Here is an 18,161-nt window from a genome sequence, read left to right as displayed (position 1 = left end):
TACATATAGTAATAAGCATTTTACAAAAAGTTGATATTTAGAAATAACAAATAATTTTAAATTTCTACAAATTTTGGAAGAATATAACATGATTTCTTTTTCTTTTTTTCTTTTTTTTTGAAACCAGGTGTCATTCTGTCACCAGGGCTGCAGTGCAGTGGCGTGATCTCTGCTCACTGTAACCTCCTCCTCTGCTTCAAGCCTTTCTCCTGCCTCAGCTCCCCAAGTAGCTGGGACTACAGGCACTTGCCACCATGCCTGGCTAAATTTTGTATTTTTAGTAGTGCTGGGGTTTCGCCATGTTGGCCAGGCTGGTCTCAACCTCCTGACCTCAAGTGATCCACCACGTCTGCCTCCCAAAGTGCTGGGATTACATTCATGAACCACTGTGCCCAGCCAGAAAATTTTTACCAATAATTTTAAAACATCTGAAATAAAAATTAGTTTCAGTTGACTGATGATTCAAATTATATTCCTTGAAAACAAAAAATGGATTTAGGCAAACCTCGGTAGTGTATATGAAGTTTATTTCCTCTTTATTTTTATTATGTTCCCCATAGGATTTATCTTCTTTCTTCCATTTTCTCTAGGCATTTACTGTTTCCCTCTTGTTCTTTTCCTGCCCAGAGGATTTTTCTACAATTACTTCACTCAAATATTCTAGTACAATATTCACACCTGACATCTTATAGTCCATCAAATAGTAGCTGTCTTATGTCTCAGGACTAAAGGTCATTTTGCTACTGTATTTATGGGAGATAAGAGAATAAAATATTTTGATTTTTCAAAGAGTAGTATGGGGACAATATTAACTCAAAGTAGCCTTTTTTGGTTGAATAAAACTTTATAGATTTATTGTGAAAAATAATTGCAATTTATATATTACTATAGTCTATTGTGTATATGACTCTCACTTCCATTAAATGCTGAGATAATTGATACTGAAGAATCATGTCTGAATTCTATTTCTATTAACCCAGCATCTAGCATAATAACACATAATAGGTAAGCAATTATGATAGTGGATTTATAATGTAATTAAATACATCATTAAATTTCAGATATAATTGCAAGATTTGGGAAGGATTTAAAGAAGTAAGATATTGTCTTTAGCCAAAACCATAATTCACTGATTTTTGGAGAAATTATGATTGAATATATTTTTAAATAGTAAGACTTTAGAAGTAGATAGAAATTTCATTCTCAAAAACTTGCTCACTATTTTTAAATTGCCTTCAATATATTTTTGGCTTAATCAATATATTGAAACCCAGCTTCTGAGTGTAATTAGTGTGACCTTTTCCCACTTTTCAAGCTTTTATTTTTTTATTGGTGCCAATTTTAAACAGATCTTTATTCTTAAGTACATAAATTGTATTTCTTCCATGTTTATATTATTAATAAAGTGAAGATAAATGAAGGTATTCATTTCTTTTGCTGTTCACAATTTTAATTATTCAGAATGTCAGAAATTTTCCTACATAGCACCTCAATACATGATTTTTAAACCACTACTAAACAGACTCATCTACAATGTTGGCCTTCAAGGCTTGTCTGCCTATGTAGGTTAGTTTTTCCTGACCTCTAGTGGTAGGTCCAGAAAAGACCCTCCATGGGAAGGATCTTTACTCCCAGAAACCTCTTGGCCTCTCTTTGCTCATGACCCCCTGCACTCTGGCATAATCTTATGATGATGGGATTGCACATTTCTGTGGACACTCACAAAACTCACATTTTTTTCCTCCTCAATAGTCTGATTTTTAAAATGTATTATTATACTTTAAGTTCCGGGATACATATGTAGAACTTGCAGGCTTGTTATATAGGTATATATGTGCCATGGTGGTTTTAAAACCCATCTTCTTGGTTTTAAGCAAGACGTTATTATGATAGTGGATTTATAATGTAATTAAATACATCATTAAATTTCAGATATAATTGCAAGATTTGGGAAGGGTACACCCTTCTCAGCACCACATCACACCTATTCTAAAATCAACCACATAATTGGAAGTAAAATGCTCTTCAGCAAATGAAAAGAACAGAAATCATAATAGTTTCTCAGATCACAGTGCAATCAAATTAGAACTCAGGATTAAGAAACTCACTCAAAACCACAAAACTACATGAAAACTGAACACCTGCTCCTGGATGACTACTGTGTAAATAATGAAATTAAGGCAGAAACAAATAAGTTCTTTGAAACCAGTGACAACAAAGGAACAACATACCAGAATCTCTGGGACACAGCTAAAGCAGTTTTAAAAGGGAAATTTATAGCACTAAATGCCCACATCAGAAATCAGGGAAGATCTAAAATCAATACCCTAACATCACAGTTAAAAGAACAAGAGAAGTAAGAACAAACAAATTCAAAAGTGAGCAGAAGACAAGAAATAACTAAGATCAGAGCAGAACTGAAGGAGATAGAGACATGAAAAACCCTTCAAAAAAAATCAATGAATTCAAGAGCCAGTTTTTTGAAAAGAATAAGAAAATAGATAGAACACTAGCCAGACTATTAAAGAAGAAAAGAGAGAAGAATCAAATAGATGCAATAAAAAATGATAAAGGGGATATCACCACTGATCCCACAGAAATACAAACTACCATCAGAGAATACTATAAACACCTCTATGCAAATAAACTAGAAAACCTAGAAGAAATGGATAAATTCGTGGACACATACACCATCCCAAGACTAAATCACGAAGAAGTCGAATCTCTGAAGAGACAAATAACAACTTCTGAAATTTAGGCAGTAATTAATAGCCTACCAACCAAACAAACAAACAAAAAAAGCCCAGAACCAGACGGATTCACAACCAAATTCTACCAGAGGTACCCAAGAGGAGCTGGTAACATTCCTTCTGAAACTATTCTAAACAATAGAAACATGGGGACTCCTCCCTAACACATTTTATGAGGCCAGCATCGTCCTGATACCAAAACTCGGCAGAGACACAACAAAAAAAGATTTCAGGCCAATATCCCTGATGAACATCGATGTGAAAATCCTCAGTAAAATACTAGCAAACAAAAGCAGGCAGCACATAAAAAGCTTATCCACCACGATCAAGTCAGCTTCATCCCTGAGATGCAAGGCTGGTTCAACATATGCAAATCAATAAACATAATCCATCACATAAACAGAACCAATGAACAGAACCCTTGTCGGGTTTCTGCCAAGAGATCCGCTGTTAGTCTGATGGACTTCCCTTTGTAGGTAACCTGACCTTTCTCTCTGGCTGCCCTTAACAATTTTTCCTTCATTTCAACCTTGGAGAATCAGACAACTGTGTGTCTTGGTCTTGCTCTTCTCATGGAGTATCTTTGTGGTGTTCTCTGTATTTCCTGAATTTGCATGTTGGCCTGTCTTACTAGGTTGGGGAAGTTCTTCTGGATAGTATCCTGAAGTGTTTTTCCAATTTGGTTCCATTCTCTCCGTCACTTTGAGGTACACCAATCAATCATAGGTTTGGTCTTTCCACATGGTCTCATATTTCTTGGAGGTTTTATTCATTCCTTTTCATTCTTTTTTCTCTAATTTTGTCTTTATGCTTTGTTCATTCAGTTGATCTTCAATCTCTGATATCTTTTCTTCCACTCGATCAATTCAGCTATTGATACTTGGTGTATGCTTCACGAAGTTCTCATGCTGTGTTTTTCAGCTCCATCAGGTCATTTATGTTCTTTTCTAAACTGGATATTCTAGTTAGCAGTTCCTGTAACCTTTTTTCAAAGTTCTTAGATTCCTTGTATTGGGTTAGAACATGCTCCTTTAGCTCAGAGGGGTTTGTTATTACCCATCTTTTGAAGCCTACTTCTGTCAACTCATCAAACTCATTCTTCATACAGTTTTGTGCCCTTATTGGAAAGGAGTTGCGATCATTTGGAGGAGAAGAGACATTCTGGTTTTTGGAATTTTCAGCATTTTTGCTCTGGTTTTCCCTCATCTTTGTGGATTTATCTACCTTTGATCTTTGATGCTGATGGCTTTTGGATGGTGTTTTTCAGTGGGTGTCCTTTTAGTTGATATTGATGTTATTGCTTTTTGTTTGTTAGTTTTCCTTCTAACAGTCAGGCCCCTCTTCTGCAGGTCTGCTGGAGTTTGCTGGAGGTCCACTCCAGACCCTACAGGGGTTATAACCAGACCCTGCAGCCTGGGTACAACCAGTGAAAGCTCCAGTATGGCAAAGATTGCTGCCTGTTCCTTCCTCTGGTAGCTTCATCCCAGAGGGGTACCTGTCTGATGCCAGCCAGAACTTTCCTGTGTGAGGTGTCTGTTGACCCCTGCTGGGAGGCGTCTCCCAGTCAGGAGGCATGGGGGTCAGTGACCCACTTGAGGAGGCAGTCTTCCACTTAGCAGAGCTTGAGCACTGTGCTGAGAGATCCGCTGCTCTCTTCAGAACTGGCAGGCAGGAAAGTTTAAGTCTGCTGAAGCTGCATCAACAGCTACCTTTCCCCCAGGTGCTCTGTCCCAAGGAGATGGGAGTTTTATCTATAAGTCCCTGACTAGGGCTGCTGCCTTTCTTTCAGAGATTCCCTGCCCAGTGAGGAGGAATCTAGAGAGGCAGGCTGGCCACAGCTGCTTTGCTTTGAATTTGGCTTCCTTAAGACTGTAAAGGGAAAACTGCCTACTGGAGCCTCAGTAAGGGTGGAAGCCCCTCCTTGCACCAAGCTTGATCCTGCCAGGCTATCTTCAGCAAGAATTTCAAGACAGTAGTTCTTGGCTTGCTGGGCTCCATAAAGGTGGGACCTGCTGAACAAGACTACTTGGCTCCCTGGTTTCAGCCCCCTTTACAGGTTAGTGAACAGTTCTGTCTTGCTGGGGTTCCAGGCACCACTGGGGTACAAAAAAAAAAACCTCCTGCAGCTAGCTCAGTGTCTGCCAGAACAGCCACCTAGTTTAGTGCCTGAAACCCAGGACCCTGGTGGTATAGGCACAGGGCTGCAAAAACCATGGGAAAAGTGTAGTGTCTGGCTCAATAGCACAGTTTCTCATGGTATAGTCCCTCAGGGCTTCTTCTGGCTAGGGAAGGTAGTTCCCCAGCCCATTGCTCTTCCCAGGTGAGGCAATGCCCCACCCTGCTTCTGCTTACCCTCCATGGGCTGTACCCACTGTCTAACCAGTCCTAATGAGATGAACTAGGTACTTCAGTTAGAAATGCAGAAATCACCCACCTTCTGCGTTGGTTTCACTGGGAGCTGCAGACTGGAGTGTTCCTATTCAGCCATCTTGCCAGACTCCCCCAACGGTCTGATTTTTAAAAAATTTTAAAATGTCAACTTTCGAGTGTACATAGTAGGTATATATATTTATCAGGCATATGGGATATTTTGATACAGGAATTCAATATGTAATAATTACATCAGGGTAAATGAGGTATTGAATACCTCAAGCATTTAACTTTTGTGTTACAAACAATCCAATTATACTCTTTAGTTATTTGTAAAAGCAAAATAAATTATTATTGACTCTAGGCACTCTGTTGTGCCATCAAATACTAGAGCTTATTCATTCTTTCTATTTTTTGTACCCGTTGACCATCCCTATTTCCCCCTCATCACCCTATTGCCCTTTCCAGCCTCTAGTAACCATCATTCTACTCTCTATCTCCAAGAGTTCAATTGTTTTAATTTTTAGCTCCCACAAATAAGCAAGAATATGCAGGTTGTCTTGCTGTGCCTGGCTTATTTCATTTAACATAATGACCTCTAGTTCCATACATGTGATTGCAGAAGACAGAATCTCATAAATTTTTACAAGTGTCTGTCAACAGATGAATGGATAAAGAAAATCTGATATTTTCCCCCAGGAAGTTCATAATTTTATTGAATTCATTTACTCGTTGTTAATCTTTTAATTTGAATTTTTTAATCTTTTCCTGAAGACTTTATTTTGATGGCCTAGAATTTGGGTGAATTCTTGGAAGACATTTTGTCTTTCTGCTAATCATCCAGAGCTTAATAATTCCCGGTTTTCTGGAAAACACATCCAAAATCTTCCTAGCTCAAATATTGTTCTTTTTACTTATAATGGCATCAAAGCAGACCTACTGAGAATCTTTTTGGCATTATGTGAGCTTTCTTCCTTCTGAGAAGTGCCATACATTATGGACAATTATGTGAGCTCACACTTGCTAAGAATATAGTCATCCTTGGTCATTGTTTTCTCATCTTTATGAATTTGAATAAACACACTTGTTTCTGTTTGGTATGACATCCAAGAACAATCAATTCTGATTTTTGTCATATGTATCCCTAGATGAGATAGCTTACCTAGATACTTGTATGGTGAGCAACAGTTTCATCAAAGTTGGTACTTTTGTATAATTATTTGTCATTGAATAAACTCAGAGGTTCTGAATACCATTGTGTCAACAGCCAGACAATGTTACGAATCAAAGAGCTATCTCTACAGGTTACATGCTATCAGCATTTCAATCTTTAAAATGGCACAGTGATAGAGAGGCAGAAGGTAATCACTAACAGACTAGATTCTAGAAGAAATTGCCCTTTGTACATTCACAAGTGGTTTAGAGGAAATGGATAACTTTTTTGTTTGTTTTTGTTTTTGTTTTCATTTCTTTTTTTGCTTTCACTGATGCCTTTCTTATGTTCTCACTTGAACTAAGAAATCAAAGAATAACCCATATTTTATCAATGTTTTCTCAACGCAGTGGACAAATAGATGTTCTAATGTTGAATGCTTTTAAAGGTTTGATCTGCATTAAAGAGAATAGACATGAAAAGTGCCTCTTCATAGTCAGAAGTCAGTACATTTTTCTATGGCATCTAACTTCTTGTAGAAGCCATAAATAGTACTAGTGGCATTTGTCTCACTGATGATTCTATTTTGAAGTGCTCAATTCTGACCAAAGCTTTGTGGTTTCTTGTGAGAAATGATTGAAGTAGGCTGATAACATGTTGAAAATTTAGGTAAAGATATCCCAAGGATATATTCTGCAATTTTCTTTATCTCTGTCATAAGCAGAGAATATAACACCTCAGGATGTAAACTTTTGATCTCTGCTTCATGTTTCTACTGGATCTTTGGCTTTTATATATGTCACTACCAAGAAAAGCCATTACTTGACAACTACATTATCAAGTATCTCACCAGTCAAATGATAGGAATTGAAAACTGTACTGATGTGGTCCATTGTAACATGATACTTTGTAGCATTACTGAATAATTTTTCCACATAGAGAAAATGATTTTTTCTGGGTGTCCTGCATGCATGATCATTGGTAATAAAGCCCAGTTCCACAGGACCACAGAAAACAGAGGGTTCCAAAGGTAGTATCATCTGTGTGGGCTTTTACAACATACTTACTGGGCGTTAAGGGTCTGTCTTTCTGAAAAGTGATATAAATAATATGGAGCTTCTGCTTTATTTAATTGAAATTATTTTTTCTCATAATAATACCTCTAATGTTGTTTAGAGTGAAAAAAAACCCAGAATCTGGAGTCAAATAAACTCATACTGTATTTTAATTTTGTCACTTGAAAATCAGAATCCTAGATGAAAACATTTAATTTTTCTAAAACTTACTTTCATTACCTAATAATTATAATAAGAATACTGTCCATACGATAGGAGTTTGGGTGAGAAAAACTATGGAAACATACAGATGCTTGGCATATTACCTAGTGCATGGTAAAGGCCTAGTAAATGTTAATAGATGTTATGGTTGTTAATATAGTCTAATATTATTATAGTGAGAAACTATACGTGAGGAAGTATTTCTTTTTGTAATGCTTATTCCTATGTACATTATATATCTGTAGGATGCTTACTTTATTTATGTATAAGGTATACATGACACTGAAAATTGTTTAAAATAGTATCAAGCGGTTCTCATTTGACAGCCTCCCAAGTAGCTGGGATTACAGGTGTTTGCCACCATGCTTGGCTAATTTTTGTATTTTTAGTGGAGACCAGGTTTTTCCATGTGGCCCAGGCTGGTCTCAAACTTCTGGCGGTAAGTGATCCACCCATTTGGGCCTCCCAGAATACTGGTATTATAAGTGTGAGATACCACACCCAGCCTATCATAATGTTCTTATGGACCATTTTTACATAAAGCCTTTATTACAAAGAAACAATTTAAATCATGGTTTTGTGAAGGCATTATTCTAAGAAATTAAAGTAATGACTCCTGATATGGTTTAGCTCTGTGTTCCCACCCAAATCTCCTCCAATTGTAATCCCCACATGTTGAGGGAGGGACCTGTAATCTCCATGTGTCTAGGGAGGGAGGTGACTGGATCATGGGAACGGTTTCCCCCATGCTGTTCTCCTGATAGTGAGTGAGTTCTCACGAGAGCAGATGGTTTTATACGTGTTTGGAAGTTTCTCCTTTGCTCTTCTCTCTCCTGCTGCCTTGTGAAGAAGGTGTTTGCTTCCCCTTCCACCATGATTATAAGTTTCCCGAGGCTTCCCTAGCCATGTGGAACTGCGAGTCAATTAAACATCTTTTATTTATAAATTACCCAGTCTCAGGGAAGTTCTTTATAGCAGTGTGAAAACAGATGAATACAACCCCCATTAAGATAATATGAAGATATTTTCCTTTGATCTTATCTCAGCGGTCCCCAAACTTTTTGGCACCAGGGACATTTCCTGGAAGGCAGTTTTTCCACTGACAGTGGGGTGGAGTGGGATGAGGGATGGTTTTGATAAAACTGCTTCATCTCAGATAATCAGGCATTAGTTAAATTCTCATAAAGAGCAGCAACCTAGATCCCACTCATGCACAGTTCACAATCAGGTTCATGTTCCTATGGGAATGTAATACCATTGATCTGACAGGAGGTGGAGCTCAGGTGATAATGTTCGCTCACTGGCCACTCACCTCCTATTGTATGGCCCAGTTCCTAACAGGCCATGGACTGATAGGTTTAGGGTCCCCTGTTTATCTGATACAGGAGTAGAACTTGAAGAATCTCGAGGACAAGAAGGCTACTTAACATGTCTGTTTTCCACTCTGAGGTTTGTGTGAGACAAGCTTTGCATAGAGTCAAATGGCTATTAATTCAAGTTGGGGTCTCTGGCTAGTGACTGAAGTGCTGAATGGTGGTTTTTTTAATTGAATAGAACATTTTTTGTATGCTTACAAATATGACTTATGCATTTAACATTTGGTTGAAATTCAGAGAGTCTGACTTTTATTATTCCTTTTATGGAGAACCATCCTACACATGTCTTAATGGAGTTGAGCTACAGGAAGGTTTGAATATGTTCAAGTGCCTAAATAAGCCCTTATTTGAAATACAAATTTCTTCAGCATAGTCTCAAAGAAGAGATTATTTTGAGCTGGAAAACTAGGAGGGAAGGTGATGAAAATTAATTTATTTAAACATACAGAATTTTTGCTTGATCCCTGTTGAGATTCTGATTTTGAAAAACATTTTGCCCTTATGGGTCATAAAGGATATTAATGATTAACTTTATTTTATGTATTTATTGAACTCTTTGAATGTTTCAGGCTTTTTTCTAAGCACTTGGCATGCATCATTTAACTCATTAATAATTACAACAAGATTATAACATAGATACTCATATTATCCCCATTTTCGAGCGAGAAAACTGAGGCAATAAAAGTTTATTTGTCGAAAGAAGTATAATTAATAAATGGTACATTTGAGACTTAATGAAGGCATTCTCATTTTGGAGTGTATATTAATAACTGCCTCACTATACTGAACTAACTAGACTGGATGGTCCATTCAATGAAATTTTAACAAACGTCCACCTGCATGTTGAAGAATGTGCAAAGGGTGACATTGAGAAATTCTCTCAGTCATTGTCTTCTAGCACTATTGGCCACAGACCCTATATCATGTATGGTCCATATTTTTAATGTACGTTCCTGGGCCTTTTCTAGAACTTTGCATCAGAGTGGTCCAGGGGTCTGTGTCATTAAAACACTTTCCACGTTATAGGTTGAGAAAACCTAGCCTAAACGTTTAGCTGTTAAACATGATAGTAAAATGTTCTCATTACAGAGGAAAATATTTAATTCCTGTTACAGACCTGTATGCATCCAGACTGTTAATATTTATTTCTGATGACTTATATATATCTTTACTAACAGGGAAGCACAGCTTTGTGTTCTTTCAAATTTGAAATGCCGTCTTCCTGTGTTCCTACTTTGGTTTCACAGCGAAAAAATGATAGATTTTTTTAAAAGCCTGAATTATCTGGAGTCTGTGTTGTAATAACAAAACTTGGAAATGATGTCTTCTGTGGGAAACCAACAGACACTGAGTTAGTGTGTCTTGTAGAAGAGGGTGAAATATTTAGGAATAGATAATGAATGATAGACCCCAAAATATCTCAGAGTAGTAAGTCTTCTCAATCATGCAGCACTCATCTAATGCACAAATCTCTTCCCGATGTTTGCAAACAGTGAACAAAGTCTGCCTATAAGTCAACAGAGAGGTAGGACTCCCAATATCCCAAAGCAGGTCATTCCACTTTTGAACTCTGAAACATCTGTCCTTATACTACAATGAAATTTTTCTTTCCATGTTTTCCAAACCTTGGCTTAAATTTTGTGCCCTCGAGGTAACCAAAATAAATCAATTCCTTTTCTCACGTTCTAGCCCTTCCAGTATGTGAAGATAATTGCATTGGTTTCCCTCACCACCTCTCCACCCTGCTGTCATCTCTCATCTCTTTGCTTACTGCCAAGTTCTTGTGGTAATTTTTTGTAGTACATGAAAAACATATTTTCCATATGGCTTATAATTAACTTCTTAAGTTTGCTGGGAGTTTGTTGTGTTGGCATCTTTGCCTGGATTTACAATAATTTATTCCAATAATATAATATGATGTGAAGACATGTGCATTGGACCCAAGTACTTTTCCATTCAGTGTTGTCTCAGAATGGCAAAAGTAAAATATAGCATTCTTTCTTTCATTTGTTTGTTGAGAATGATTTTCTAATCTGGTTCTCCAGTGATAGTGGTGAATGAAATATGTGTCACAGTTGTGAAATAACTTTGTATGCTTCATTTTGATTCATTTTAACTAGGAGAAAAAAACATTAGCACAGAGCAATAATTCCTTTTTAAAAAGTAAATGAAAGTTAATTGAAATCTTAGAACCAATTGAAACTTTTAATGATACTCTGTTAGATCTTTAATATACCTCTTACCTTGGTGAAGGTTATTCAAGAAAGTATTCAGTAATAAGGTTGTGATTTTTATACATGAAAAATATTTTACTCTTTAAAATATATATATATATATATGTGTGTGTTAGCAATAGAAATGAGGCAATCTTAATCATTCACTGTTCTGTGTGCTGACACATCTAAAAGTATAATATCACTGATCATATATATGTATACAGAAGTTAACCAAATGTATCTATTTTTTAGATTTCTAAAATAATTTTACTGAGGTATAATTGACAGACAATACAATGTACATAAACTGTACAACCTGACCAGTTTGACATATATGTGTATATATGTACCCATGAAACCATCATCATAATAAAAGATGACCCATAAGAATTATTTCCTAGGATCTGGGTACAAAAGTGGCTTCTATTCTCAAGGAAAGAGTAAGGTATGACTGGTCGGTTGGCAACTAAATATAGTAATGACTTTCCTTTAACAGAGAAAATGTCAGGTTTGTGCACAACAAACTAACGTAACTTAGTTATATGTTTTATTGTCTGCAAGTTTTAATAGTCATGGTACTAACAATTTGAACAGCCACAATATTTACACATTTGGAGTTTACCATTTTGTTTGCTAACATAGCAAATGTCAGAGGGGTTTTGTATATGCTAGAGATTTATGAAGTCTAACAGTTTATTTTATAAGCTTAGTGAAACACCTGTAAAATGTTTTATTTTAATATTCACCTGGTGTATTTTGTGTTATTTTTGTTTTAACCTGAATTTATTATGTATGTGTCTATGGGTGTATATGTATATATGTGCCTGTAGAGATACACACACACATACATATATAATGCCTCATTATGTTGATCTGCTAAAACAATTGATAACTTCTGTCCTTATTTAAAATGGATGAATTGTCATTTTTGGATACTGAATTATTTTAGTTACATTTGTCTAATACTGCTTTATTATTAATTTCTCTTTTTATAACTTACAATTTTCCCACTGAAATTGTGTTGCTCTTTTATGTCCTCCAAGTTTTTATTTTATTGGTTGGTTTTTTAAATAAAATAACACTCAGAAGCTCAATTACTGTGTTGTTTTGAGAATGTTATAACATTACACTTGATTCTTGTGCATCTGGGCCTTTAACTATAGTAGTAATAAACTTAAATTTAAAAATTTATGAGGAGTAACATAAACTCACCCTCTGATTACCTATGGCTTATTATTTTTGTAAGTCTATCAATAGGATGTGAAAGTCTTTCCTTGCTGTGCTATTTTGTGTTACTGTGCTCTATCTTTCAGGTAAGCCATTGCTAAGCAGCTCTGGGCTTTTGCTATCTATGTCCCATTCATATTAAGAATGTTTTTGAGGTGAAAAAAAAAATCTCGATATACATTTGTGTGTATAATTGTGTGTGTGTGTGTGTGTTTGAAAGAGTGTGTACGGAAATATGCCTTCTATGCTGATATTTCATAAATGTAGCACTTTCATGGGGGAAGGAATTGCCAATAATGTTTTGATAATTAATTATTATTTGACTTTTTAAAAGTGATTATTAAGTACCATAACCACACATAAGTTCCAAAAATTTTTCATAAATTAAAACTTTTAAAATAGGAGAAAATAGAGCACAGTACCTTTATGACTATCAAACAAGAAAGGGTTTCATAAACAAAACAAAAATCACAAATTATAAAATATGTGATTGGAAAATTTATACAAAAATGTAAAATATCTGAGCAGGAAAAGAATGAGAAAAAATTAAAATAAGTTAAAAGTGAAAGTTTGGAAATATATGTACCTATTATAAAATAGAAGTAATAATAAAAGAAATACCACTTGTTACTATTGACATGCTTTCATTGTGGTTTCTAAGCTTGCTAGATGGCCATAAATGGACCAATTTTAAATCTTAACTTGACCGGTATCTCTTTCTCTCCACTGTCCGTGTACCCTGTGATTAAGCTGTGTGCCACAAGTTGACCCTGTAAGTCAGAAGTTTGAAAAATCTAACAAATTCTTTCCAAACCTGCAGACTTCTGTGAGAAAATGTATGTAGTGACTAGTTTGGGATGAGTTTGTCAAATCTCTAGGTTGCAGCAATATGCGTTTACCTTTCTTGTTTGCATTAGTACTTCAGGGTAAGGGTGAGAAGGGCCTGGAACTGGACATGTCAGGAGAATAGCCATAAGCCAGGGACTTCAGAGACCACAGGGAGCAGGATGAGAAACTGCTGCAGGCACTCTTTCCTCCCTCATGCTCACTGCAGCCTTGGGCTAAGTTGTCACCCAGAGCCCTTGGAACTGCAGGGAGGGCAGAGGAGAAGACTTTCAGTTTAGAATGTGTGAGAAGAAAAGCTAGAAATTTTAAATATGAGGTGAGGGAAGAATCCCTGTGGCCAAATATTCTAAGACTGCCCACTTTTATCCATTTTCCAAATCTTGAATAGAAGCTATATTTTGTAGTCTAAAAATGCTTTGTCCCAATAAACTTTGTGAAAACCTGACAATTTTCTACCCTGTCAACACTGCTTCAACAATTAAAGCTTAATCTATGGGGCCTGTGGAAAATAGTTATTAACTGTAGAGGTGAGACTTCACCCTGTAAATTTACTTGATCATTTTCACAAAGCCCCAAATAACCAGGATGAAGGGAAAGCATTGCTATTCTTCTCCAGAAGATTTGCTATCATTCCTACTAAATAATTTTAATCTAGCCCTGTACATGTTCAAACTAAAAGTTTACTATTATTTCCCATTCTGTTTATTCCCTTGCATGGTTGGTAACTATTTCTATTGTTGGGATGGGCTAAAAAAACATGCTGGAACCTTCAATCCAAAGCCTTTTACCACATAAAGGTCTTCACCTACTTAAGAAGAAGGAGCTGGGAATCTTATGGGAATAGTTCTCACATATTTGAAGCATAAACAATACAAAGTATTCCATTCAGATCCAGTGGCCTAAAATCCACCTGTAGCTGAACACAGAGGGAAAAGACCCATGAACTATGCAATGTTTCCAAAGTATTTATGGTGCTAAAGTACATTCCAACATGGCATTTTAAAAATTAATTTTTATAATAATATATCATAGCAGAGAAGAAAAAAATAAGATAGATTTAGTCTTCTTACCTTAATTATGGTGATATATTCATTAATGAAAATAACTCGCTAAGTGCTTATAAATTTCTTTGTTACACTAGTGAGAATTATATTAAGATCCTTCAGCATGCTTCAGAATGTTTTTTCTGTCATTTAATATGGTCCAGAAATGAATGCTAAAATTATAGTGTCACTTTACTCTTCACTCCTCCCATCCATCAAGAGTAACATAGTATGTTCACAGACAGAGAAATCACTAATTTAATCAAACAAATGAATCCTGCATCTAGAGACGCAATGTTTTACAGCAGATCTCTAGAACGTATCCATTTTGTATTACTGAAATTTTATACCCATTGATTAGCAATTCCCTTATTCCCTCCACCAACCCCTGGTAACTACCATTCTATTCTTTGCCTTTGGCAGCTTAGCTATTTTAGATACCTCATTTAGTGGAATCATGTAGTATTTACCTTTCTGTGATTGGCTTAATTCACTTAGCATAATGTTTTCAGGCTTTATCCATGTTGCTGCATATTGCAGAATTTTCTTTTTTTTCTTGGTGTGAATATATTTCATTTTGTGTGTATATGACATTTTCCTTATCCATTCATCTGTCAACAGACATTTAGGTTGTTTCCATATCTTGACTATTATAAACAGTGCTGCAATGAATATGGGAATGCCAATATCTCTTTGAGATCCTGATTTTAATTCCTTTGGATCAATATCCAGAAGTGGAATTGCCAGATCATACAGCCATTCCATTTTTAATTTTTAGAGGAAATTGTATACTGTTTTCTGTATTAGTTATACCACTTTACATTCCTACCAGTAGTGTACTGCGGGGATTCCAATTTCCTCACAACCCTGCCGACACTTGTCTTTTTCTTTTTTTCTTTCTTTCTTTCTTTTCTACTTTTTTTTTTTTTTGATAATAGATATCCTAACAGTTGTGGAGTGATATTTAATTGTGCTTTTGATTTGTATTTCCTTGATAATTAGTGATATTGAGCATATTTTAATATACCATTTGGCTACTTCTATGTTTTCTTTGGAGAAATGTCTATTTAAGTCCTTTGCCCATTTTGTAATCAAGTTATTAGTTTTATTTTACTATTGAGTTTTAAGAGTTTCTTATTTTCAAGATTAATGTTTCATCATGTAGATATCTGCAAAAATATTCCCCCATTCTGTAAGATGTCATTTTACTCTGTTGATTTTTTCTTTTGTTGTGCAGAAGCTTTTTTGTTTGATGTAGTTCCACTTGAACTTGTTTCTGTTTTTGTTGCCTGTGCTTTTGGTGTTATTTCCATAAAATCATTGCCAAAACCAATTTTAAGAGTATTTTCCCCATATTTTCTTCTATGAGTTTTAGTTTCAGGTCTTCTGTTCATCTCTAATCAATTTTGAGTTGATTTTTGTGTATGGTATAAGGGTCTACTTTTATTATTTATATATGGATATCCAATTTTCCCAACACCATTGGTTGAAGAGACTATCCTTTTCCCATTATATATTCATGGCACTCATGTAGAATATCAGCTGGCTGTATATGTGTGGATTTATTTCTGGGATCTCTATTCTGTTCCATTGGTCTATATATCAGTCTTTAGGCTAGTACTGTTTTAATTTATGTAGCCTTGAAGTATACTTTGAAATCAATAAATGTGATGCCTTTGACTTTGTTCTTTTTCAAGATTGTTTTGGCTAGTTGGAATCTTTTCAGGCCATTGAATTTTTGAGTTTCTTTTTCTATTTCTGTCTAAAATGCCATTGGGATTTTGATGGAGACAGCATTGAATTTGTAGATTATGTTAGGTAGTGTAAACATTTAAAAAGTATTAAGTATTTCAATCTAGGAACAAAGGATGCCTTTTCATTTGTGTCTCATTTAATTTTTTAAACAATGTTTTGTGGCTTTTAATGCAGAAGTCTAACTTATTTGGTTAAATTTATTCCTAAGTATTTTCTTCTTTTTGATGCTATCATAAATGTAATGTTTTACTAATTTCCTTTTTGTATAGGTTATTAGTGTATAAAAACAATTTTTGTATATTGATTTTGTAGCATTCAGGTATATTAAATTAGTTTAGTTTATTGGTTTTAACACACTTAATTTTGTGGAGTCTTCAGGATTTTCTTCATATAAGATTATGTTATCTGCAAACACAGATACTTCTACTTCTTCCTTTCTTATTTGGATGCCTTTTGTTTGTTTATCTTGCCTAATTGCTCTGGCTAGCACTTTCAGTACTCTGTTAAATAGACATCACCAGAGTAAACAACCTTGGCTTGTTCCTGGTCCACGTAGTGAGCTCCAGGTTAGTGAACATGGTACCCAATAATTAGTTTTTCAGGCACTGCCCCTTCCCCTTGTTTCCACCTCTAGTAGTCCCAGTGTCTATTATTGCCATCTTTATGTCCATGTGTACTCAATGTTTAGCTCCCCCTTATAAGTGAGAACTTGTGGTATTTGGTTTTCTGTTCCTGTATTAATTTGCTTAGGATAATGGTTTGCAGTTGCATACATGTTGCTGTAAAGGATATTATTTCGTTCTTTTTATGGCTGTGTAGTATGCCATGGTGTATATGTACCATATTTTCTTTATCCAGTTCACCACTGATGGACGTCTAGGTTGATTCCATGTCTTTGCTATTATGAATAGTGCTACAATGAATGTACAAGTGCATGTTGTCTTTTTGGTAGAATAATTTATTTTCTTCTGGGTATATACACAGTAATGAGATTGCTGAGTTGAATCATAGTTCTGTTTTAAGAACTTTGAGAAATCTCCAAACTGCTTTCCACTGTGGCTGAGCTAATTTACATTCCCACCAACAGTGCATAAGCATTCCCTTTTCTCTGCAACTTTCGCTGGAATCTGTTATTTTTTGATTTTTAAATAATAGTCACTCTGTTTGGTGTGAGATGGTATCTCATTGTGGTTTTAATTTGCATTTCACTAATGATTAGAGATATTGGACTTTTTTATATGCTTTTTGGATGCACGTATGTCTTCTTTTGAGAAGTGTCTATTCATGTCCTTGCCCATTTTTTTTAAACCGAGTTGTTTGGTTTTTCCTTGTTAATTTGTTTAAGTTCCTTATAGATTCTGGATATTAGACCTTTGTTGGATGCATAATTTGCAAACATTTTCTCTCATTTTGTAGGTTGTCTGTTAACTCTGTTGATGGTTCCTTTGACTATGCAGAAGCTCTTTAATTTAATTAGTTCCCACTTGTCAATTTTTGGTTTTGTTTTAATTGCTGTTGGTGTCTTCATCATGAATTCTTTCTCAGAGCTTGTCAAGAATTGTATTTCGTAGGTTTTCTTCTAGGATTTTTATAGTTTGTGGTCTCACATCTAAGTCTTTAATTAAGTCTGAGCTAATTTTTGTATATAGTTTAAGGAAGGGGTCCTAGTTTCAATCTTCTGCCTATAGCAAGCAAGTTATCCCAGCACCACTTATTGAATAGGGAGTACTTTCCCCGCTTCTTGTTATTGTTGACTTTGTCAAAGATCAGATGGTTGTAAGTATGTGGCTTCATTTCTCGGTTCTCTGTACTGTTCCATTGATCTGTGTGTGTCTGTTTTTGTACTAGTACCATGCTGTTTTGGCTACTGTAGCCTTGTTGTATAGCTTGAAGTTGGTTAATGTAATACCTTTGGCTTTGTTCTCTTTGCTTAGGATTGCTTTGGCAATTTGGGCTATTTTTCAATTTCATATGAATTTTAGAATAGTGTTTTGTATTTCTGTAAAAAATAACACTGGTAGTTTGATAAGAATAGTGTTGACTCTGTATATTGCTTTGGGCAGTATAGCCATTTTATGATATTGATTCTTCTCTCCATGAGCATAGAATGTTTTTCCATTTGTTTGTATCATCTCTGATTCTTTCAGC

At 35.4% G+C, this 18,161-nt stretch overlaps 1 protein-coding gene across 5 annotated transcripts in view; it reads left to right on the top strand.

Annotated features, from left to right (window-relative positions):
• TMEM232 (transmembrane protein 232) overlaps positions 1-18,161 on the top strand; it is a 200,454-nt gene that overhangs the window by 126,296 nt on the left and 55,997 nt on the right. For 2 of the 5 annotated variants that reach the window (XM_078004473.1, XM_078004474.1), the window contains one exon: positions 128-1,417. The exons of the other annotated variants lie outside the window; for them this stretch is intronic. In XM_078004473.1, the coding sequence (XP_077860599.1) occupies positions 128-339 (212 nt within the window). In that variant the 3' untranslated portion in view covers positions 340-1,417. Of the gene's footprint in view, positions 1-127; positions 1,418-18,161 lie in introns of those variants that run through there. 5 annotated transcript variants of the gene reach the window in all.

This window comes from Macaca mulatta, chromosome 6, assembly GCF_049350105.2.
Source record: "Macaca mulatta isolate MMU2019108-1 chromosome 6, T2T-MMU8v2.0, whole genome shotgun sequence".
NCBI classification, from domain to species: domain Eukaryota; kingdom Metazoa; phylum Chordata; class Mammalia; order Primates; family Cercopithecidae; genus Macaca; species Macaca mulatta.
This window is presented reverse-complemented; position numbering and strand designations above follow the sequence as displayed.